General features: G+C 60.6%; 1 protein-coding gene across 1 annotated transcript; it reads left to right on the top strand.

Moving 5' to 3' along the window:
- Positions 1-1,155: 1,155 nt before the first annotated feature.
- On the top strand, positions 1,156-23,548 carry RCC2 (regulator of chromosome condensation 2). Its single transcript, XM_060184845.1, has 13 exons — positions 1,156-1,261; positions 2,300-2,589; positions 7,215-7,308; positions 9,966-10,109; positions 12,217-12,348; positions 13,506-13,594; positions 14,966-15,080; positions 17,161-17,327; positions 18,334-18,514; positions 18,707-18,812; positions 19,377-19,449; positions 21,048-21,125; positions 21,298-23,548. The coding sequence occupies exons 2-13, from the start codon at positions 2,305-2,307 to the stop codon at positions 21,400-21,402; spliced, it is 1,569 nt and encodes a 522-aa protein (XP_060040828.1). The 5' UTR covers positions 1,156-1,261; positions 2,300-2,304; the 3' UTR covers positions 21,403-23,548.
- The last annotated feature ends 853 nt before the right edge of the window (positions 23,549-24,401 follow it).

Below are 24,401 nucleotides of genomic sequence, written 5' to 3'. Positions count from 1 at the left end.
TGTGTATGTGTGTATATGTGTGTGTATGTGTGAGTGTGTGTATATGTGTGAGTGTGTGTATATGTGTGAGTGTGTGTATGTGTGTATATGTGTGTGTGAGTGTGTATGAGTGTGACTGTGTGTATATGAGTGTGACTGTGTGTGTGTTTATGAGTGTGACTGTGTGTGTGTATATGAGTGTGACTGTGTGTGTGTAAGTGTGTGTATGAGTGTGACTGTGTGTATGAGTGTGACTGTGTGTATATGAGTGTGACTGTGTGTATGAGTGTGACTGTGTGTGTGTGTGTGTATATGAGTGTGAGTGTGTGTCCCGGGAACTGAGCTCCGTGCACGAGCACACCCCCACCCCAGTCCGCCATGGCGCCGGGCTGCCGTCCACGCGGCCGCTCAGACCCGGGGACCCTGCGGGCGCGGGGCGGGCACGGTGCCGTCCACGCGGGGCGGGGCGGGGGAAAGACCGTGTCCGTCTGTCCTTCCTGCACCTGGGGCCCGTCCCTCGCTGCGGGGCCGTGGGCAGAGGGAGGGACTCTCTCTCCAGCCTGCGTCCTCAGGTGACCCGTCTAGACGGGGCCCGGGCGCAGAGAGAGGAAACGCAACAAACCGGCCCACGCTCCCCGCAGCCCCAGCGGCCTCTGACGTGTCGGCGCAGCCCGGGATGCGCAGCGGCGGCGGGCGGGGGCGGGGCCCGGCGCGGGGGCGGGGCCCGGCGCGGGGCGGGGCCTGGGCGGCGGGGGCGGGGCCTGAGCGGCGGGCTCGGGGTCTGGGGCCGGAAGAGGGCGGGGCCGGGCCCTCTGGGCGATGGGGGCGGGGCCAGGGGCGGGGCCTGCGCGGCGGGCTCGGGGTCTGGGGCCGGAAGAGGGCGGGGCCGGAAGAGGGCGGGGCCGGGCCCTCTGGGCGATGGGGGCGGGGCCAAGGGCGGGGCCTGCGCGGCGGGCTCCTCGGGGCGGCTGGGTGGCGGGGCCTGCGCGGCGGGCTCCTCCGGGCGGCAGGGGGCGCGCGCTCCCCGGGTCCCCGCGCCGCCCGCCCCGCCGCGCGCTCGCTTGCCGCCGGGCCGCACATGTGTTTCTGTTTTGTGTTGTAGCATTTGTTCTGGAAGCTCCTATTTACATTTCCAGTGTGTCTGGCGAGCGGGCCGGAACCCTCGTCTGGGCCTCGCAGGAGACGGGGGGGGGGGGGGAAAGGGGAAGAGCAAGAGGGCCTCGTGCTCGCCCCGCAGCGGCTCCTTTTTCCTTTTCGTCTCCGGCGTCTCATTGCTCACCAGGTAGGGGCTGGCAAGCAGGGATCGACCATCGGAGCTTGGCGGGGTCTGGCAAAGTTTCCCCCCCCCTTTTTTTTTTTTAACGGAGGAAAGGTAGAAGGGAGGAAAAAAAAAAACACTCAGGGAGAGGGGGGGTTGGGAGGATTGAATGAATAAAAAGGGGAAGGCGGATCCACGTGGTTTGATCGGAGACAGACAGAGATCCCATTGTTCAAAATCAATATAAAAAAAAAAAAAAGCGAGCGCGAGGCGGCGGGGAGGGGCGGCGGGCGGCGGGCTCCGCAGGGTCGCGGCCCGGGCCCGGCTGTCGGCGGGGCCCCTCCAACTTTCCGCGTCTGCGAGCAGGTGTGGGGCGGGGGGGGGGGTGTCTCCGCGTCCCAGGCCCGCCCCACCCCAGAAGAAAACAAATTAACAGATTTCAACACCTCCAGCCCCCAGCTCGCGGGGACCCCCAGCCTGGGGAGCTCGCCAGCGCCCGAGGCCGCACCCCTCCCGGGCGGCGGCGGCATGGGGGGCCCCTGGGCATCCACGGTGGCGGGGGGGGGGGCGCTTTCAAGTGTCCCGAAGCCGTTTCCGCGAACGGCTCGGAAGCGCCTCTTGCTACCCCCATTACTTTGCTTTTTCATTTTTTATTTTTGCAGGGGGGGGGGGCTCCATCAGCCCTGCAGACAGCCCTCGCTGGAGGCCGGGTGTGTGTGTGTGTGTGTGTGTGTTGGGGCGGGTGGGGGCTGCTGTCTCCATTTCTGCCCCCCTCCCTCCCCGCGTCTCCCCTGCGGGCGGGGGTCGCCGCCGCTGCCCTGCGCTTCCGAGCGGGGCTTTTCCCGGCCCGGGGCCGGGGGGGGGGGGGGCGCCTTGCCCCGCGCTTCTCCCCCGCCCGCGCCGGCCGCCGCTCACTCCCGGGGCGCGGGGAGGAAGTGGAGGCGGCCGGTGTCTCGGCGGCGCTGCCCTGCCCCTCCCCCTCGTCCCCTCCCTCCCGTCCCCTCCCCTCCCCCGCGGCATATAACCCGTCCATTGTGCGCCGCTGCCCCGTGTCTCCGCCAGCGACCATGCCCAGGAAGAAGGCGGCGGCGGCGGCGGCGGCCTGGGAGGAGCCGAGCTCGGGCAACGGCACGGCCCGCGCGGGGCCCCGGAGGCGCGGCGGCCCGGCCGGCAGGAAGCGCGAGCGGCCCGAGCGCTGCAGCAGCAGCAGCGGCGGCGGCAGCAGCGGCGACGAGGACGGGCCGGAGCTCGACGGGGCCCCCGGCGGGGCCAAGCGGGCGGCGCGGCCGGCGGCGGCCAAGGCGGGCGCGGCGGTGGTCATCACGGAGCCGGAGCACACCAAGGAGCGCGTGGTGAGTGCGGGGCCGGGGCCGGGGGGTGCGGGCCGCGGGCCGAACCATCGCCGCCGCCCTGTGCAACAAAAGGCCGCGGGCCGGGGGCGGGCGCGGGGGGCCGGGACCCGGGGAGCCGCCCCCGCCCCCGGTGGCACGCGCGGCGGTTGGCGGTTGGGGCGCGCGGCGCGGGGCCCGGGGCGGGCGGTGGGGGAGGGGCGGCCGGAGCGCCCGCACCCGGGGGTCATGGCCCCGCCCCCGGCGCCGCCCGGGCCTCCTCCCTCCTTCTCCCTCCCCTCCCTCTCCCTCTCCCTCCCCTCCCCCGCCCGCCCCGGAACCCCGGACTTTTGCAAGTTCTCTCGGGACGCGGCTGCAGCGCGCTGCGTTCTCGGTGGGGCCCCCCCCTCCCCCGAGCCCCTGCAGCCGCCGCTCGCCCGGGCGCCGCGTGGGGGAGGCTCTCGGCCGGCGGGGTGCGGGTGCGGGGCGCGGGGCCACCGCCGGGCTTTGAGGTTCCCGCCGCCGCGGCTCCCGAGTCCCGGGGGGGCGGGGCCTGGCCGGCGGCGCGCATGCTCAGTGCGGCCCTGCGCTGTCTGCGGGGAGGGCGGGGAGGAAGGCGGGGGTGGCCGGCGCGGGGCGGGGCGAGGGCGCATGCTCCCGGGAGCCCCGGGGGTGGGGTGGGCTGCGGTGGGGGGGAGAGAGGTGCCCGGGCTTTGTTCGCGCTCGGTGGTCCCGGGGCGCTGGGGGTCCTGTGCACACTCCTCCCCTCCCCCAGGAAGAAAGAGACTCAGGGTGCAGGAGTGGCCCGAGGTGGTCTGAGTGGGCCCTGGGTTTGCTCCGAGGCATTAAGCGGCCAGGTCCTGCTTAGTGTCGGGGCCGTATCCTAACCTGGGATCTGGGATCCCCAGAATCCCGCAGGAGTTGCGGGGGAGAGAGGGGTAGGGGGGACACAGAGAGAGCTGTTCACAGTCTCAGCCCATCACCCCCCCCCAAGAGTAGTAACTGCCCCCCCCCCCCCCCCGCCCGCCCGAGCTCCAGCAGCACATAAGGGTTTAAAAGACAAAAGAGAATTTCTGTGCCCACTTGGTAGGTGAGGAAACTGGGGCACACAGCTTAAGGGCCTAGCTTGAGCTCACACGGTAGTGCCATTCCCCTCCACGTGGGCTCAGGTTTTTCTTTTTCCTTTTTTTCCGCTCTCCCCTGAGGTCATCCTTGACACCTGCAGATGGTTGGTTGGTTCCCTTGGTGGAGAGAGGAGGGGCACGGAGCCAAGGCCTGCCGCTGCTTAGCTGTTTAGGCAAAGACGTCTTGATGAGAGAAAGAGGGGTCTGGGCAGTCCTGTGTTGAATCTGGAACCCAGGAACTGCTTTCCTCGGAGAGGCGGCCTCCCTGTGTTTGGAAGCTGCTGGGGGCGGGGGTGTGCTGCCTCTGAGGTGTGATTGTGAACAAGTTCCCCAAACCAGTTCTGCGGCACCGGCCGGCTCTGTCTCTGTCAGGAAGTTGAGACGCTTGCCCAGATGCTGGGAGCCATTTGAACTGGTCTTCACAGAGACAGCTGGTTGGCTGACGGCAGTGACACTTAAGTCTTGCTCCATCTAGTCCCTTGCTGCCTGTGAGTTGGCCCTGCAGTCTACTTCCGTTTTATTCTGCACATCTGTATCTGAGCGTGCAGGCAAATCTGTAAGCCCGTTCCCTCGCCTGAAAAGGGGGCCTGAGAAGCAGTAAAGCAGTTTTCTTTGGTCACCACGTCACCTTCGTTAGGCGCAGTTGCATCAGGGGAGCCCAGCGCCCATCACCCGATGCTCTTGTCCGCCTTACAGGAAGTGCCCGTTGCCAAGAGTGCTGGGCTTGATCCAGGGGCGGCCAGGCCGGTGCTGCCCCCCTGCTTTCCCAGGGCAGCCTCTGGTCCTCACAGGACTTGCCTCAGTACTGCTGGCTGGTTCCAGGTCCCCGTCTCCTGGGGACACGCAGGGTCTCTGCCTGTTGGCGATCCCAGGAGTCCCGGGTGCTACCACGAGCAGTAGCGGGTCTCTAGTGTGTGTCAGAAAGGAACATTCGTCCCCCTCCTCGTTGTTCATGCTGTGTGAAGGAGCTTTGTGTGAGCAGTTGCCAGAGGCTGTCACAAGCCATGTTGCTTTCATTCGGAAACCTGCAGATGTTGGACTTGGGAAAGATGAGCCTCAGCCACTTGTATGTTTAAAGAACAAAGTTGCCTCGAAGATGAAGATGCATGTGTGCCATTATTATTACTGTTTTTTTAGAAAGTCACTTCAGTATCAGGAAGTGTCCCAAGTATGTCCCCTGAGCATTTTCTAATGTCTGATGTCTAAGGGTTGATCCTCCCTGAACCAGCCCTGTGCGCATCACAGCCCTGTAGGTGAGGTCGTAGCCAAGCAGAATATTGGTGTCGGGTCCAGATCTCTTTGTGGCTTGTCAATGGAGGGTTGCGGAGGTTTTGTGGGCCCTGAAATAGATCCTCCAACCGGAAAGACCCAGTGAATCTGACCCAAAAGCTTGAGGGCTGCTTTGGTTGCCAGCCCGTTAGGGGATGTGTTTATGCTGACTGCTTTCTGGACAGCCTTCTCCCTCTGCTGAGAGCTGCTGTCTTCTGGATGGCTATACGCGAGCCCGCCTCGACTCTCAGCCTCATGGACACACTCCTTGCACTCAGGCAATGATTCAAAACTCGCTTTGGACCAGAAACCCCATTTTGTTGATGGAAGAAGCTGGGTGTGCTTTCCTGCTGCGGCTGTTCGTCTCCGCTCGGGTCTGTGCCTGTGCTGTGAGGAGGCAGCGGTGAAACGGGATTCACTCGTCACTCAGTTGGCTGACTTGCTCCAGCTCTCTGCTGCACGGCAGAAAAGACACACAGCCTCTCGGGCTCTTGAGTTTATGCAGGAAGCCGTCTTTTCCCCGGTCGGTGAAGGTTAGACTCAGCCCCAGTGTCACAGTGCAAGGTCTGATTTGAGAGGCTTCAAAAGTTGTTTCAGGTGTTTTTTGATTTCAAGGAAGACAGAAGAGGCAGATGACACAGGGACCCACAGCAAGCAAGTGTAGATGTGACGGCCGTGTCTGCTTGATGTGTGAGGAGACAGGCACGAAAGGGGCCAGAGCACACGGCTCGGTCACTATCGCTGCAGTCGACTGGATTCACCAAGCTCGCCCGCAGAAGCCTTTGATCGGAGAGGTTGGGTCTTTGTGGCAGTGCTTCTCAGCTGGCCCCACAAGCCTCAGGCTCTCCTGCGGATGATGGCGTCTCCAGGTCACAAAGGAAATCCCGCTCCTGCCGGGCGATTGCAACAAGTCCTGGCAGAGGCGCCTGGGCCCGTCGCCAGCAGTGCTGAGAACCGTGCTCTCTGGGCAGTGAGTGCGAGGAACGCTCGCACTGGAGCCCTCTGCCTGCCTGGGCTGGGGTGGTGATGCCATCTGGCCTCTCGTCCCACGGTCCTTCCCCACTCCCTCCCTCCATAGGGGAGAGCGAGTGGGCGAGGGGAGCAGTTCCAGGGCCCGGGCCTCCTGTGGGGGTCTTGCCAGCACGCACTCGCTGCTCATTTTCTGCAGCCGACCTGCCTGCAGAGCCTCCCAGCCAGGCCCGCCAGCTAAACGGGGGCGATACCAAGAAATTCGACTCCGTTCAGAGTAACCTGAGTCTGGGTGCTACAGGGCTAGACGACCCCAAGCTTCGGGCTGGCGGCTGGCTTGTCAATTATTTAAACGTGGACTAGTCATTCTCCATCCCCGGCTGTTTCCCACTTGGGAGCGGACCGCAGGGTGCGGTGTGCCTGTGGCCCTGTGGGCTGGGTGTGGGCTACACAGTTCTCTGAGAATAGGAAGCCCATAGGAAGCCCGGAGACGTGGGCCTCTCCAAACACCCTTGCCGAGTCGCCGGGACCAGACCTCTTTCCAGCTCAAAGGCTGGAATGACAGGCTCTGGGGCTGGTCGGCTCCCAAGAACGAGTCTGTAAACAGAAAGGACTCTCCTTCGCCTCCCTACGTGGTGACAGGAGGTGGAAGCGGAGAGGGCAAGTCTCTCCCCTTCAGAATCAAGTCTTTGATAGTTATTCTGGACGGTAAACGAGTGCCTCTCGGAGTGGCGAGGATGAGTGGCGTCCCGTATTGGGACAGTGGCGTGTGGAAGTGACACATTTCCGTTGACTGGGTGTGTGGGCCTCTGGTTCTGTTCTGAGAGAACAGTCTCTCTGTGGCCTGGCCTTGGGAACTCTCTGGGTCCACTTGCCTCTGGTCACCCACTGGCTTTGGGGCCGGCAGTGAGGATGTGCCCCTGGAAGGTCCTGGGTCGTCCCACCCACCCCATCCGCCTCCACCCGGGGCTCCCTGCTGCTGGCTCAGTGGGGAGGGAGGGTCCGCACAGACCTGTGCAGGGCAGACAGACCCCAGGGCATCCACACTCCCCGTGACAGGTGCTCACCTGTGTCGGGCGGGGGCAGAGTGGAGCCGAGGGACCTCGGGCTGGTTTGCTAGAACTTGACAAAAGCACTTTAAAGAGAAACTCGGGCCTGAAAGTCGCACATTGAGGAAGCCCTAGCAACAAAGTACTTTTCTTGTTGCTTGCTGTCCTTTGGACAGACTCAAAAGCCGGGAGCAACGCAGCAGGCTAATTATTCCCCCCCCCCTCTCTGTCTCTGTAGAAACTTGAAGGGTCTAAGAGCAAAGGGCAGCTTTTGATTTTTGGGGCAACCAACTGGGACTTGATTGGTCGGAAAGAAGTGCCTAAGCAACAAGGTATGAAAACAGCTTCTAACGCTGCAAAGCTACTGCTTGTGTGTCCCGTGTGCCGATGAGCCTCTGAGGTAACTGCCGTCACCGCCAGGTAGGTGTGCTCAGTGTTTGTTCACAGTGTGCAGAAAAGCCGGCTGGCTGGCGTGCCCACTCCAGTGACAGCTGGATTTGAACCCTGGTTTTGTGGGAACCCCCCCCCCCCCGCCACTGATTTTTTTTTTTTTAAGATTACAATGCAAATAGAGGTTTCAGGTAACAACATTTTCCCATCCGACTTATTTTTACTAAACTAAGGTGACTGTTTCTGTAGCATGCTGGATCTAGCCAACTGTTGGGCTTTTCAGAAGACTGAATTCCTTTCATTTTTATTTTACTTGTTTTCAATGAAAGAGAGACCAGAGCACTGCTCAGATCTGCTTATGGTGATCCTGGGGGTTGAACCTGGGACTTCAGAGCTTGAGGCATGAGCGTCTTTGTCTAACCGTCCTGCTATCTCCCTAATCCTGAGAGTCCAGATTGAGCAGAACTAAGTAACACTGAGGAGCTGGGTGGGGGAATCAAGGAATTCCTAAGACCTGACTCTCAGTCCCCAGGTGCTTTTAGAAAGCCAGTCTCTCCTCGGGAGACTACCCGCCTGTCCAGGAGACACAGCCACAGTTTGTAGCTTCTTGATTTCGTTTGGAAAGATTCCCAAAGAACTTTCTAACATTGCTCAGTGGACAGACATCGGCACACAGACACTCCTGGTGCCTCAAGACAGGGGCGACCATCTTGTTCCACGGCATCAGCGCTGGTGACCAGGCCCCCGGGGTCCCTCCCTCCCTGCAACAGCTCGGGTCTCCCAGCCCTGGGTGTGTGTCGTATCATATCTGAACCACTTCAGACAACTAGCCCACTAAATTTAAGGACGCTAGCCCAGACTGGGGAAGGGAAGTTTGGTGCCTGGCCTTTGGGGGGGGGGGGGAGTCGCTTCGCAGGCAGGGAAGCAGGTCTGCGGGTGTCTGTCTTTCTCCCCTCCTCTCAGTTTCTCTCTGTCCTTTCCAGTAACGGGGGGGTGGTGACTACGCTGACCCTGTGGCAGGTCCCTGCAGTGCTGAGGTGCAGGTAGGTGAAGACAGGGTCTGGCCCATGGCTCAACACAGCTCACGCAGTCCAGAGAGTTGAGCTCTCATCAGGCTCATGATCTGTGTTTTGGTTTTAAGAGCATACAGCAGTAGGCATGCAGGGGAGGCGCCGAGGGCAGGTTGCTTGCCTGCTGACGCCAGCCTGAAGGGACAGTGTCTTCTTGTGTCACCCCTCCCCTCGTCTGGATCGTTGCTCCCCAGAGGGCTGGCCAAGCCCACTGGCCTTTGAAAGCACATCTCCCTCACTTGGAGATAAGTGATTCACACTGTCTCCAGTAAGGAACGGGCCTCGGGAAAATAGGTGACTGCCAGTCTGTCCTGGGAACCCAGGATTGCTGTGGCCATTTAATCCAGCTTCCATCAGCCTGACCGAGCCGCTGCAGGAACAGGTCAGCGTCTCTCCACCCCGGACAGTCCTTGGTCAGGAGGCACCGCCTGTGCACCCTTCTCTCCCCCGGGCACTGTGGCCTTCACAGAGGCGCCCCGCGTCAGCCGTGCCCTCCTGGCTTTGCCTTCACGGCACACAGGCCTTCCCCTGGGGCTGCCTTTGCGTGCAGCCGAGTCGTGGCTCTTCTTAGGTCTCGTTACCTGGGCCCCACCCGGCCCCTTTCCTCACGGCTCGTAAGGATCCTTCGGGTGGACGTGCTTGGTGGTCACGTGACCCTGCAGCTTGTGATGATGACCTGACTGCTCTGAGGCAGAGCCGCTGCGGGTCACCGAGGCGGCACGTGGACAGACGGACGGACGGACAGATGGTGTGGGGCAGGGAGCTGCTGGAGAAGTGAAGTCTCAGCCCTGCCCTGCCTCCAGATCAGTCTGACCCAGCGAAGTGCAAGACTCAGACCTCACGGCGGCGGCCACAGAGACGTGGAGATGCTCCTGTGAGAGCTCCGTCCGCTCCGCCGGAAGGAAGCATGGGGTGGCAGGGGTGGCCATCTGCCCTCCCATGCTCCCTCTCTCTGCCGGTACTAACTGCCCAGCCTCTGAGGTCCTGGGTTCAAGGCTAGAGGACCACCCCCCACCCCGGTCTGGGTGCTGTGAGCCGAGCCGAAGGCACCTGTGCACAGTGATGCTCAGGGACTGGGCCGTGTGGGTGGATTAGTCGCAGCCGGCGTTTGCCCTGCCCAGCGGCACGTGTGAGGGGCCAGGCCGCGAGGCAGCTGGGCCCATGGGCAGATTGGGGTCGGGGGCTCCGGGCCGGAGACGCTCCTTCGGCTGCAAGAGGCCTCCGTGAGGTGGGGTCCCGGAGGGGTGCGCTCACAGCCGTGCCCGCGGGTCGGGACCAGTGACACATCTGCTCGCCAGCTGTGCCCCGGCTCTAGGGAGGGGACGTTGCTCTAAGCTGCTGGTCAGGGGCAGCCCGGGACCCTCCCGGACGCTTTGCTTTATTTAATGGAGAAACTCTGGCTGATGATGGTGGTGCTGCTGGGGATTGAACCCGGAGCTCAGTTTAGGCATCGGGCCATTCGTGTGGCCATTGAACTGCCCCGCTCCCTTCCCTCCACAGGCGTTTGATTCGCCTTCTTCTCTCTGCAGCTGCTTACCGCAACCTTGGTCAGAACTTATGGGGACCTCACAGGTACGGGTGCCTGTCGGGGGTCCGGGTGCGGACGGTGGTCTCGGGTTCCTGTGCTGCCCACAGCCTCCTCATCACCACAGAAGGGAAGCTCTGGAGCTGGGGTGAGTACTCTGTCCCTCAAGGTGGCGCCACCTCTGTGCTGGCGGCCCGCTCTCTCTCCTGCGTCCCCAACTCTCATCCGTATCCCGCACAGTCACCTTCTTCCACTCTCCTGACGTGTCTGCCGGGGTCACTGGAATGTAGTCCTGAAGTCTGACTCCTTCCGCCTTGCCCGAACCTTCTTGCTGGGGTGCCGAGAACTGGATCTGTTTTGGATACACTGACCCTCCCGCAGACGGCCCCTCCTTGCTCAGCAGTGCGGTGGGACGGGGCATCTCTGCTGGCTTTCCGTGCCACCGGCTTTCGGGGCCGTGCCTGCACCGTGACGTCCCTCCTGCCTGCGGCTTGGCCCTCTGAGGGTCCTGAGTCGACAGCTCCTGTAACCCGTTGCCTGTCCCGTCCATTTTTATGAGGTTTTTCCCAGGTTGGTTCACTTTCCCTTCTGCTGGATGCCTCCTGGGCTGCAGAGGGCCGGCCCGAGCCTTGGCCTGGGCGCTGACCGGGCTCCTGGGGGTGCTGGGGTCCGATCCACACTGCATCTTGTGTTCGCAGCTTCATGAGCAGCTGTGCCAAGTCCAAATACACTGGCATCTGCTGTCCTCCCTGCACTCTGCTAACTTTGTCATTCGGTTGAGAAAGCTAACCACTGGCCCTGGCCCGGGCGGTCATGGCGTGAGCCCGCTGCTCGTGCTGGCGTGGCGGCCCTGCACCCCGCTTGTGTCCCAGCACTGGACGGGCCTGGGCCGAGGTTCTGAAGCTCAGCACGGCTCTCTGTGCTGACCCTGTGGCTCGGGGGTTTCTCAAGGATACTATCCCTGGCAGCAGGCAGCAGGCCCGGTCCTTCAATGAGGTGATGTGCTGGTGGGTGTCGGGTGCACTGCGGGGCTCTGAGCAGTGCGGGAGACACGAAAACTGGGCTGCTCTGTGCTCAAAGTGTTTTGCACGATAAACCTCAGGAGAGCTCACGCACAGAGCTGGGGTCTGTCCGGGCCGGCGTGGCTTCCTCCTCGGTCCTTCTGAGGAAGCCTGTGCCCAGTTGGATGCCTCCAGCCCCCTCACTCATGAGAGAGCGTTGGGTGTGGGGCAGGTCCTGAACCCACCTCTGCACGGCTCCGCCACACTGACTCAGCGGAACCTAAAGGCAGCAGAGCCCCTCAGACGCCGGGCTCGAGTGGGCTTCTTGACGAGGGGCCTACGGGTGCCGCCGGATCCACAGCCGTTGTGACTCCAGCTGTGGTCACAGATTAGCAGGAAGGGCCGTGTCCTGAGCGGGTCCATCCCTTGTCTGCTGCGTGGCTCAAGTGGCTCAGGGCTCTGCAGGGTGGTCCCCGGTGGGTGGGCTCGGCACTGCTCTGAGCCACTGCCTAGGGCTGGGAGGAGTGACAAGCCAGATGGCCCACTGTAGACACCCTGAGGGCCGAGGTCATTAAACTCCTGTGAGGCAGGTGTGGAAGATGGCTACGGTCTTAAAATAAACCCCAGAGTGAAGGGAGTGGGGGGATTATTGTCTGGCAGGTACTGAGAAGCGCAAGCTGTGAGTTTCTGCCCCGCTGGAGTGGTATCCCCCCATCTCCCTTGGGAGCAGAGGCTGAGGGAAGTGTGTGTGTGTGTGTGTGTGTGTGTGTGTGTGTGTGTGTGTGTGTGTGTCAGGTTCCAGCTGCTGGCCCAGAAAAGAGGCTCTGGAGCCCCCTCTGGGGGCAGGCAGCTCCTCCATTCCTGCCCTGGTGCCGTGAGCTGTGGGGCAGGCCTGCAGACGGGCGGTGACCGAGACCCGGGGGCTTCCCTCACTGGGGGGCCTCGGCTGTGGATGGGGAGGCAGGAGCAGACCCAGATTGGCCTCGGTATTGCTGCTCTGGACATATTTATTTCTATCTTTATTGGGTAGAGGCAGCTAGAAATTGAGAGGAGGGAGGGGAAAAGACGCTAGAGAGAGAAAGACACTTGCAGCCCTGCTTCACCACTCACAACAGCGTCCTCCCTGCAGGTGGGGACCAGGGGCTTGAACCCGGGTCCTTGTGCACTATAACGTGCGGTCAACCAGGTGCGCCACCACCCGGCCCGCTGCTCTGGACTTCTTTCCTTCCCACTTTGATGTCAGTCTGTCTGCAGGTCGCAATGAGAAGGGGCAGCTGGGACACGGCGACACCAAGAGGGTCGAAGCCCCCAAACTCATCGAGGGTCTCAGCCATGAGGTGATCGTGTCTGCGGCATGTGGGCGGAACCACACTTTGGCGTTGACGGGTAGGGGACAGTGGGCCTGAATCTGGCAAGGGATGGGGCGGCGTCCCCGTGCCTCTTGGTCAGCACCAGAAGCAGACCAGAGCCTGGGTGGGTCTCTCGGGTCAGCCAGGGCACAGAGAGCTGGGCGCATGCCGGGGTCCCAGAGAGCCAGAGAGTTGGGCGCATGCCGGGCCCCAGAGAGCTGGGCGCGTGCCGGGGTCCCAGAGAGCTGGGCGCGTGAGCTGGGCGCATGCCGGGGTCCCAGAGAGCTGGGCGCATGCCGGGGTCCCAGAGAGCTGGGCGCATGCCGGGGTCCCAGAGAGCTGGGCGCGTGCCGGGGTCCCAGAGAGCTGGGCACGTGCCGGGGTCCCAGAGAGCTGGGCGCATGCCGGGCCCCAGAGAGCCAGAGAGCTGGGCGCGTGCCGGGGTCCCAGAGAGCTGGGCGCGTGCCGGGGTCCCAGAGAGCTGGGCGCGTGCCGGGGTCCCAGAGAGCTGGGCGCGTGCCGGGGTCCCAGAGAGCTGGGCGCGTGCCGGGGTCCCAGAGAGCTGGGTGCGTGCCGGGGTCCCAGAGAGCTGGGCGCATGCCGGGCCCCAGAGAGCCAGAGAGCTGGGCGCATGCCGGGGTCCCAGAGAGCCAGAGAGCTGGGCTCATGCCGGGGTCCCAGAGAGCTGGGCACATGCTGGGGCACAGAGAGCTGGGCGCATGCCGGGCCCCAGAGAGCCAGAGAGCTGGGCGCATGCTGGGCCCCAGAGAGCCAGAGAGCTGGGCGCATGCTGGGGTCCCAGAGAGCTGGGCGCATGCCGGGCCCCAGAGAGCTGGGCGCGTGCCAGGGTCCCAAAGAGCTGGGCGCGTGCCGGGCACAGAGAGCTGGGCGCATGCCGGGTTCCCAGAGAGCCAGAGAGCTGGGCGCGTGCCGGGGTCCCAGAGAGCCAGAGAGCTGGGCTCATGCCGGGCCCCAGAGAGCTGGGCACATGCTGGGGCACAGAGAGCTGGGCGCATGCCGGGGCACAGAGAGCTGGGCGCATGCTCAGTCTGTGCTGTGCCGTGGCCTCGCTGTCCCTCGCCTCACACGTTCTGCCCGCACAGGTGCCGTATTTCACAGTTTGGTGGTTTTGATCGCAAAGCTAGCTGAGAGCACTCAGGGTCACCTTCTCTTTTGCAATGTCATTCACTCTAGAAACGGGCTCCGTCTTTGCATTTGGGGAGAACAAGATGGGGCAGCTGGGCCTCGGCAACCAGACAGACGCCGTCCCGAGCCCCGCACAGGTACTGCACGCCCCTCCGCGGCCCCTCTGCCCTTCCTCCCTGCTTTTGTGTAGAGGCTTCTGCAGTGGACTGTTTCCTCTTGGAGGAAATTTCCTTTTATAACACTTTTATTCATTTATTATTGGATAGAGATAGAAGTGGGGGAGGGGGAGATACAGGGAAAGAGACTGAGAGACCCCTGCAGCCCGTGCTTTACCACCTGTGAAGCTCCCACCCTGCAGATGGGGACCGGGGGGGACCGGGGGCCTGAACCCGGGTCTTTGCGCGCTTCAGTGCGTGCGCTTAACCAGGTGCGTCGCTGCCCGGCCCTGAAACCATTTTCTTAATGTGTGGCCATAGCTGAAGAACAAAAGCAGCCTGCATAGTTGTGCTTTCTGATGGAAGAGCTGTAGGAGCCTTGTTTGTTGCGAGCCTGTCCTGTCTGGAGTCAGCGAGACATGGCATCGATGGATAGATAGCGTTTGTCTGTGTGCAGATTCTCTGATGATACTGAGGCCACCTGCCTGGTGCTTAGAACACAAGCACAAGTCAGACTCTCGTACTCGCTAAACTTGACGATCACACCGCTGGAGGGGGAAAGTTGGACCAGAAGATAAGCTAGACTGAGGTGACGGGACACTGAGGGACAGTGGCCCAACAGCTGTGGCCATGAGAGTTTTAGAGTGGCCCCGTTCTACCATTCGCTCCCCTTGGCCCGTAAGTTCCCAGATAAGCCAGGGGCCGCGGTCAGTGTCCCTGGCACACACACCCTGTCTCCTGCGTCAGCAGCTTCCTTCCCACTGCTGCTCTTTGCTGCCATCTGCCATTCCGGGCTATCCCAGACGAGTCACTGGGCAGGACTTGCTCCCAGGCCGCATAGTCTCAGGACCTTTCCTTGTCTTCCTCTGAGCCTCCTGATTTTGGACCATTTGATTCTTGTTCACACCTTCGGTTAAGATCAAGTATCCACCGTTAGGAAAGAAAACGCGCAAGTGTTCGTTCTTGCTCCTGGTCAGCAAGTACAGGGGCTGGGCTGGCACCAGCACTGGCGATTAAAATGAGATTTGGGGGGGAAGCACATGAGCTTCTGTCTCGTGCCCTTGTGCCCACACTGGTCAGCTGAGCCCAGTGCTCGCAGAGTCCCGGTGTTGGCACTGGGGGCGCTGATGGCAGGGGGAGGGGAGGCCAGGCCAGGCTGGCCGCTTTGGGTTCCCAGGTCGGGCGGGGAGCGGGGGTGTGTGAGGGGATTTCTTAACTGCTCAGCTTTCGCTTCCTGGATTGTCGAGTCCGTTACTTTCTCTGGTGTACTTATCTCACAGCAGTCTACAGAAGGCTAGAGACGTCTTTTTAGCGGTTCTTTTTTCTTGTGTAAGTCTGGGTTTTTCCTTTCAGATCATGTACAACGGCCAGCCGATCACCAAGATGGCCTGCGGCGCCGAGTTCAGCATGATCATGGACTGCAAAGGCAATCTCTACTCCTTCGGGTGTCCCGAGTACGGCCAGCTGGGTAGGGAGCGCACCCCCGGATGGGGGGCGGGGGGCAATCAGCTGTAGCCAGGAAGTGGGCCTCGAGGTGGTGGGGCGGGCTGGTGAGGGCCACATGACCTGCCGTGAGGAAGATGCTGCAAGACAGATAGCAGCCACTGTAGAGAATGCCCTGGCCCCACGCGGTTAGCCGAGCCGGAGTCATGCATCCAGGGCTGAAGGACATCGGGGCCGGGGAGCGGTGCGCCTGGTCAGCACATGTAGCAACGAGAGCACAAGGACTCAGGCTCAGGTTCGAGCCCTGCTCCCCGCCTGCAGGGCGTCTATGAGCAGTGAACCCAGTAACAGCTAGGAAAAGGGGGGAAGAGATGGCCATTGGGGAGGGGGCCTTGTAGTGCCTGCACTGAGCTCTGGCAGTGAATGAATAAGTGATTGAATGAATGAGTTACTTAGTAACAAACAGAGACACTGGGGCCAGGTGTCTGTACTGGGAAATCAGATTTCCTGTTGCCTTTGCTTCTTTTCAAGCAAACCGGGGGAGAAAACCAGGACATGGGGCGCTCTGGTCTGGTGCAGGCGGTGCAGGGACCGGGCTGATCTCACTAAGTCCTGCGCCCTCCTGACAGCAGGGAGACGGGCAGCCTGCTGAGCAGAGGAGACACTCAGCAGGAAGAAACTGACCCCAGGACTCCATCAGCTTTTCCTCTGGAGTCTCTGCCCCACCCCTCCATAGCCTTCCTGCCACCTAGGCCCCCCCCCCCCCCCCCCCCCCCCCCCGCGAGTAGGCGGCGAGGAGTGGGCGCCCTCTGCTGGCTTCTAAAAGGAATGCCAGCCTGGATCCAGCCAGCCCCAGATCTGGGTCGCTGGGTCTCCTCCACACTCAGAGCAGGCAGATGGGAGGCCGTATAAATAGAACAGGGGGCACCTCATTGGCCTGAGACTCTGAGACTAAATATAACTCCAGTGAGACATGAATAAGAAAGCACAGCCCCTGACGTACACTGAGCCCTGTTGCCAGGGAGTTGCCAGACTGCTGGAGGGACCCGTTTCCATGGTCACGGTCCCAGGGCCGGGCGCCCGAAGTGCGGTTGGCGCTTCCTGCACACACACATGTCACCGCAGTCAGTGTCGCCCTCGGCCTGCAGGTGGGCGGCCTGTCACGGCCACGCGGCTTTCCTTCAGGGAAAGTGGTCCGCTCACCATTCAGGGGCCTCGGACGAGACGCTGCTGGACCGTATCCAGCTTCAAGTTAGCATGCAGGGGTTTCAGTCTCCTCGTCAGGATCCAGAGAGCCAAATGTGGCCTTGGAGAGGTGTCACCACGCCACTCTCCCTCCTAAGTAAGGCGCGGCTGCTGGGCCAGACAGCAGGGGAGACAGCGCCGGTGGGCTCAGTCTGGGCCGGCCTTTCCCAGCCCATCCCGGGCCTCCTCGGGCTTCCCCTGGTGGCCTCAGGCCGGACTCGGCAGAACATTCTGGTGTACGTTGCTGGCGGGGCTTCCTTTCTCTTCCCCTCCAACCAGCACAGCACGGCACAGCTCTGGTTATGGTGGTGATGGGGTTTGGAACCTGGACTTTCGGCGCCTTGGTCATTAAAGTCTTAACCATGATGCTGACTCCCCAGCCCCCCTCCCCAACCATTCTTTTTGATAATAGTTCATAGCTTTTTTTTTTTTTTTTAAAGAATTTATTTATTTATTAATGAGAAAGATAGGAGGAGAGAGAAAGAACAAGACATCACTTCTGTTATAGGTGCTGCCGGGGATTGAACTTGGGCCCTCCTGCTTGACAGTCCAATGCTTTATCCACTGCGCCACCTCCCAGACCACTTTTTTTTTTAAGTAGTTTTAATTTAAAAAGTCCAATGTTGGAACCCAACTGAACAACTGAACACTTGGGAGAGTTTTCACAGAATAGTGCTGAGTTACAGAAAGTGTTGGCTACTTAGATCTGGTCCGAACCCACAGTGTCGATTTCCTGGTTGACTCAGCGGGTTGGGCGTCACTGGGGAGGGCCGCCTGGGTCCACAGCAGCCTCGAGGCCTCGCTCCTGGGCGGCGTGTGGTGAGCTGTGCCGCCACTGACCGGCCTTCCGTGGCTCCTAGGACACAACTCGGATGGGAAGTTCATCGCCCGCGCCCAGCGGATAGAGTACGACTGCGAGCTGGTCCCCCGGCGAGTGGCCATCTTCATCGAGAAGACGAAAGACGGCCAGATCCTGCCTGTTCCAAATGTCGTCGTCCGCGACGTGGCCTGCGGTGCCAACCACACGGTAAGCCCGTGTCTTCTGGCTCCTCCACTTCGGGCCTCGCCGCAGTGCAGAAGGGGGCGTGCGGGTGTGCCTGGTGCCTGGCTGCGGCCAGCCCTGGGGGCCAGCGCCAGTTTTCACGGAGGCTTCCACAGACAGGTGAAAGCACAGAGTCATGGGCTGGAACCCCAGAGTCAGGTGAGCGTCTGTCTGACTGGCTGTCGTCTGATAGGTGAGCTCGGCCACCTTGCAGGCTGATACGGCCGTGAGTGCCCGTGCCAGGGCTGTGATGCGCCAGTCAGCCATCTAGAGGGTGTCCTCCTGTGCAGGTCACTTTAGATAGCAGCAGTGCCGAGCGTGTCTGTCTGTCTTTAGACAGCAGTGCAGAGCGTGTGTGTCTGTCTTTAGCAGTGCAGAGCGTGCGTGTGTGTGTCTGTCTTTAGATAGCAGCAGTACAGAGCGTGCGTGTGTCTGTCTAGATAGCAGCAATGCAGAGCGTGCGTGTGTGTGTGTCTGTCTTTAGATAGCAGCAGTGCAGAGCGTGCGTGTGTGTGTCTGTCTGTCTAGATAGCAGCAGTGCAGAGCATGCGTGTGTGTGTCTGTTTTTAGATAGCAGCAGTGCAGAGCGTGGTGTCTTCTTGACTTGGGCGATTTTGCGGGGGTTTGGGTCATGTGGCTAGTGCGTTGTTTACAGAGGTTGCTGAGGCGTCTCGTGGGAAGACAGCTCTTGCTTCTGACAAGGGAAAGAAAAGATGAAAATGAAAAATTGTGTCCCTGGCCAAGGAGACAGCAGCCTGTGTGTGTGTGTCTTACTTTAGCTAGATCGCAGCAGTTACGGGTGTGTGTTCGTCCATCAGTGCTACTGCCCCCCCCTTGGGTCTGTCCATCCTGCTACTGCGCACCCCCCCCCCCCGCAGGCCCTGTCAAGGCAGGTACGGGCTGGACACAGCTGGGTTCCTGAGAACAGAAGAGGCCCTCTGGCGCCCCCTGTCGGCGGGTAGTCGCAACCCTGTGCTTGATCTCCTCACAGTTGGTCCTGGACTCCCAGAAACGTGTCTTCTCCTGGGGTTTTGGTGGCTACGGCCGGCTGGGCCACACTGAGCAGAAGGACGAGATGGTGCCCCGCCTGGTCAAACTGTTCGACTTCCCGGGGCGCGGAGCGTCCCAGATCTATGCCGGTTACACCTGCTCCTTCGCCGTCAGTGAAGTGGGTCAGTGATGCCCCCTGGCTCTGGGGGGGGGTTGGAAGGGTGCAGGGTGGCTTCCAGATCGGGTCCTGGTTGTCCCCTCTTGGCAGTGAAGTGGGGGAGGCTCGTCTTCATTGGCCCCGTGTCCTTGTGACAGTGGGTTCGTCCTCTGGAGCTGGGAAGTCCCCCTTTATGACCTGTTGGCCTTTCCTGCAGGTGGCTTGTTTTTCTGGGGGGCCACCAACACGTCTCGTGAGTCTACGATGTACCCGAAGGCTGTGCAGGACCTCTGCGGCTGGAGAATCCGGAGCTTGGCGTGCGGGTGGGTGACCCAGGGCCCTGGGCCCTTCCCCCCTCCGTTAGAGCACTGAGCCCCGGGCACGGGGAGGCCCAGCTGTGTCCTTAGCTGGGGGTCATGACATGGGTGGGGGGTGCAGGGTGGCCTTTAATCTCTCCGTAGCCGGTGCTGGTCCTGCCCAAGCTAGCATTTGCTGGGCTCTGCCCTCCGGAGTGAGCCTCAGCCTGGTCTCCCCGCGAGCCCTGGATGGGGGGTCGGGGGGGTGGAGCAGGAAGGCCCGGGGCCTTGAGGGTCCTGGCGCTTGTAAGGGCTCTGCAGGCCTGTAGCCTGTGCAGACTTCTTCGGGGGGGGGGGCAGAGACAGAAACCGAGGGGAAGGAGAGAGACCCGCAGCACTGCTCCTGCAGGTGAGGGCTGGAGGCTTGAACCCAGGTCCTTGCATGTGTATAGTGTGCTCAGCTAGGGCGCCACCGTCCAGCCCCGTGTCACGCAGCCTTATTGCACGCGCTTGGTTTTAGCTGGCAGTTGGCACCCACTTCGGGCGGGCGTCAGACTGCTGGGTGGTAATGGCGGCCTGGCCTGTTGACAGGAAGAGCAGCATCATCGTGTCTGCTGACGAGAGCACCATTAGCTGGGGCCCGTCGCCCACCTTCGGAGAACTGGTAAGGCGACCAGACCGCTTGCTGCTGAGCAGAACCTCACGGTCCCCGCCGCTGCCCTTTCCTGAACGGGAAAATATTCTGTCATCGTAGGTCACAGTGGGGCTAAGTATTTATTTATTCATGAGAGAGAGGAGGAGAGAAAGATCCAGCCACCACTCTGGTACGTGTGCTGCTGGGGATCAAACTCGGGACCTCATGGTTGAGAATCCAGTGCTTTATCCACTGCGCCACCTCCCGGACCACTTTTAATTTTTTTATTATCTTTATTTATTTATTGGATAGAGATGGCCAGAAATTGAGAGGAAGGGTGGGATAGAGAGAAAGGAGGACAGAGACCTACAGCACTGCTTCACCACTTGCGAAGTTTTCCCCTCCTGCAGGTGGGGACCAAGGGCTTGAGCCCGGGGAAGCCCAGGGCCTTGCACGTTGTAAAATGTGCACTCAACCAGGTGCGCCACCACCCAGCCCCCACAGCGGTTTTTTAAAACATTTATCAGAAAGAAAAGAACATCGCTGTGGCACGTGTGCTGCCAGGGATCCAACTCAGGGCCCTGGGGGTCCAGTGCTGTGTCACTGCCCCTCCCCAGGGGAGAGGCCCGTCCACCTGCACTGTGGCATGGGGACTCTGGGAAGTGAGCCCTGGGAGAGGATGCTGAGAGGAGAGCGGCCCTTAGCCCCTCGCCCCGTGCCTGACTCTCAGCCAGATGTCTCTGATGCTTCCAGAATCTTAATTTCCCAGTCAGGAACAGCTTGGCTGTTCGGCAGGTCTGAGTCCGCTTGTTTCCGGGTGTGACTTCTTGTGATTTCTGCCAGAAATCTCTTTTTTCCCTGTCCCCAGTCCCTCTGGAGAGTGGGAGCTCACAGGGTCGGGTGGGTGGGGAGTGGGGAGTGCAGGAGAGCCGCTTGCTGCCTGCTGCCTTCCTAGATTGACGGGTAGAGCCAACTTTTCCCCATGTCCTGCATGTCCCTTAAATGTCTATATAGTGGTAGCAAGTGGGTGCTTATAGCCATGTTTATCACAAGTAACCAGACAGTTCAAATTGGAATTCACACAAAATACACAAGCTGGCAGAATTGCTTTTCGGAGTAGTGTATCTGCTCTGCCTTCCGCTCGAGCCAGGTCTGGGCCCGACTTCCACCCACAGCTCTGGAGGAAGCTTTGGGCTCTCTTATACCCCCCCCTCCGCCCCCCAATTTCCAGAGCCGTGAAGCTCCAGTAAGAACTTAGACATACACACGCAGTAATGGGACACCATTGGGTTTTATTATCCGTTTAGTGTTCTGAGGGGTGGGCACAGCAGATGCGAATTTTTCTTTAACTGGAGCACTAATGATGAAAGGGAGAGTGTTTGGCACCTGGGTGACAGGCTTTCTTTGCGACACTGTTTCGGGGGGGGGCGCACAGCGAGACCCGCCCCATCTCGAGTTTCCCCTAACTTGCGGCCCAGTGGCGCGGTGGGTGGGTGTGTGAGTGGGCATGAGACCCCGCCGACCTGGGCCCTGCGACTGAGGATGTGGCGACCCCGTGCAGGAAGCAGCTCCACGGGCTGCCATCCATCGCTCACCCCATCGCGTGTCTTATCTGCTTCCCTCGCCAGGGCTACGGTGACCACAAGCCCAAGTCCTCCACGGCCGCTCAGGAGGTGAAGACGCTGGACGGCATCTTCACGGAGCAGGTGAGTGAGAGCCCCCGTGGGCTGGGAGCCGCGTCCGCGCTGCCTTCCGGTCTGCTCCTGTCCTGCCGGTGTCTCCTCCGAGCTTTGCCGGCAGCGGGGCAGCTTCCTGGCCGTCCTGAGCGTTCGCTGCCTGTGAGGTCCGCCTTTGCCCACCAGGGATCTGCTCCCCCAGGTTGCCATGGGCTACTCACACTCCCTGGTGATAGCGAGAGACGAGAGTGAGGCCGAGAAGGAGAAGATCAGGAAACTCCCAGAGTATAACCCCCGGACCCTCTGACCCTCCCGTCGCCTCCACTCCACTCCACACGTCTGCGGCAGCTGTCACCCCCACGTGCACTGGGACGGGAAGTCAAACGAGGAATCGGAAAGAAGCAGAGGTCGGCCGAAGGTGCATTTTTGTTAGACCTCCCTGAGGTTCGTTTTATAAGTCATTCAACGTCAACTACCTTTTCTGTATGCTTTCCAAAGTGTTTTTTTTTTTCCTCCCTCTCTAACGTTTAATTAAAATATTTGCTCATAGTTGACTTACCATTCCTACAAAGAGGCAGAAAGAACTTTGAGCAACCTAGCTTACTACTATTTTTAGTTTTCTCTTTTCCTCCTCTCTCCTGCGTGGACTTCCCAAACGCCCCCTCCAGTGGTCATTAGCATTGGGATCCGATTGGGAGCTGCCTGGGGAGAGCCCTCCCTTTGTTTGGGAAACCAGCGTCCCTCGGGAGCCAGCAGTGGCAGAGGCAGAGACAGACTCCATCCGCATCAGCCCCGTACTCTGGAAGCCTCCAGGTCACGCTTCCCTGCTCTCTGCTGACTGGCCCAGGCCGGCCTCCCGTCCTGTTTCTCCCCACGGCCGCTTGGAAGCCGTAGCCCCAGCCCCTTTTGGCTGCAGCATTGGCAGAAGCTGCCGTCCCCCTGCGTGGGGGTCTGAGTTCCGTGTTTAGCCATTTATATCTACATTAGCTGTAAGAGAAGTCCAAATAAAAGTCAGGTGACCGTGGAACCAGTGGGGTGGACAGGTCCGGGAACATTCTATCTGGTTCAAGGTCGGCTTGAAGACTCCTGGACGGAGCCACGGCCGCCTTGCCAGAACTCACCATTAGAGATTGACCAGCCAGCAGCAAAAAGAAAAAAGTGCATTTTGGAGTCCTTGCAAAGAAGGCTCAGAGCTGTGTGTCCGGCCTTTTCCGCCCTGTGCTTCTGCCTGTCCCCCAGCGGCTGGGTCCTGTAGAAAGGCCCCTTCTGTCCTGCAAGCCCGGCCCCTCCCTAGTCGCCTTTGCTTGGCTGCGGTACCAAATAGTCGGGATTGCTGAAGAAGCCCACCGCCTCACATGTCGGCGCAGACGCTGTGACCGCCACCCCGCCCTGCCGAGTGCCCCCGCCGCCGGCCGCACTGCTCACTGAGTTGCCAGGTGCCTTTCTGGACCCGAGAGGGTCAGCTCTGTCTGGGCTCTTGGTCTCGAGAGGGTCTGGACTGGTTTGGCTGCTTTAAAATAGGTTTTTTAGTTCAGTGGTGCTTCTGGGGGCATCGGGAGGTGGGGGGAATAGCGCTTTTGTATGAGAACGGGGTCGAGGGGAAAGTTGAATATTGGTCTTTTTTTTAAAAAAAAAATTTTTTTTTTTTTTTGCTTTGCAATGTTGTCATTGTCTCGATGTTCAAATGCCAAAAATGATCTAGTCGTTGCTTTCCCCCGCTTGTCCCCCGTCACTGCTTCCAGCGGCTTCTGCCTCTGCGGCCACCTGGCCGCATCTGTCCTGGCCAGTTCCGAGGCCTTGCCTGAGGAGACTGGTCCGCGTCTTGCTCAAATTGAGTCTGATTTCTCGCTCACGCCTGCCGTTCAGCCAGTAGCCCAGGGGAGATGCTTCTGCAGCTTGCGAACTGCTAAACTGACCGGGCTTGTCCAGATCACCCCAGAACCACCATCTCTGAGTCCAGCCTGTGTGTGGAGGCCGCCAGTCACCCTAGACCAGTCTTCCCTAGGAAGAGGGTGTAGCCCTGGCCGCCGGGAGCTAAGCTGCCGTCCCCCAGGGCTTCGGTCTGCTGGTGACTGATCTGCAAGTCTGGAGAAAGGGAAGGGATGGGTGACCTTTTAGTAGACTGCCCTCTCGTAGTCACTCCTGTTGGTTTAGAGTTTGAAATGAACTTCCAGCTAGGGAGGGTCCTTCAGAACCAGGAGTTGGGGGTGGGGGGGTGGCCTTGTTCTCTGAGGGAGAGGCACAGAGTCCTGTCCCGGGACTGTTAGGTGCTGAGCATCTGACGTGCCTTCCGGCTCAGGAAGTAAAGGCGGAAGAGAAGCTTAGAGTGAGGGGAACCCAAGAAGAGGCTGTGATTTGGTCGAAGGTGCCTGGTTTAGTGCTGTAATCCTTTTTTTTTATATATATATATTTCTCGGAGTGAACATTTTAAATAAACATCATTGTTTACTGTTTTGGCTTTTGTATTTCTTTCTCGGCAGCAGGGACATCGGAGAGGCCTGCACAGTACTCACACTGACCGCCCGGAGTCTCAGGAGAGAGGGCCCACTGCAGCCTCCCTGGGCATGAGGCCCGTCCCTTGGAATGTGACTTCGGGGGAAGTTTCTCATAATCTGTTCAGTGGGGCTCAGAGAATGGCCCCAGACGTGGCCCGGAAGCGGCCAAAACGGTAGTGTGTTTTATGCTACCGGAAACATTCTCACAGTGTTGTGACACTCTTTCAGACAGGTAGGGGGGTGGGGGGCAGCAGTAGATAGCGTCATGGTTATGCTCAGAAATCCCAGGTTCACTCCCATCACCTCCCCACCACCACAAGCCAGAGCTGATCAGTGCTCTGGTAAAACCAAACCAAACCAAAAACAAATGAAAGGGACTTCAGCACTGGAAGATGGGGCTGCGGGGCCAGTGTTCGTCCCTTAGTGGTGAGTTCCCAGCCGGGGCTTCCAGGAGGTGCCCAGCCGGCCCGGGTGACGCAAGAGGTGTTTTCCATCCTGCCTGGCCGCACGCCTTGCCCCAGGCTGAGACCCACCAGTGACCACGGGTGCGCCCACAGTGCAGCTACTCTGAACGTAAACAAACCCCCTGCCAAGTACCCCATTTCCCCGCTATGGCAGGTGAGGTCCACGCCCCCGTCTGGTCACATGGGAGGGAGGGGTGAGTGACAGCTGTCTGTCCTGGCTTGCGTCTGCCGAACGTCCGTCACCCTCTGGGAGGCAAGGAACACTTTCTCATTTTCTGCCACCGGTGCTGTAACGTCCTCTGCAGCTGCAGGAGTCCACTGCTCCTTGCGGACTGAGGCTGGAGACC

The sequence above is a fragment of the Erinaceus europaeus genome, unplaced genomic scaffold, assembly GCF_950295315.1.
Source record: "Erinaceus europaeus unplaced genomic scaffold, mEriEur2.1 scaffold_593, whole genome shotgun sequence".
NCBI lineage: Eukaryota > Metazoa > Chordata > Mammalia > Eulipotyphla > Erinaceidae > Erinaceus > Erinaceus europaeus.
The sequence above is the reverse complement of the archived record's forward strand: the minus strand, read 5'-3'. Positions and strand labels throughout refer to the sequence as shown.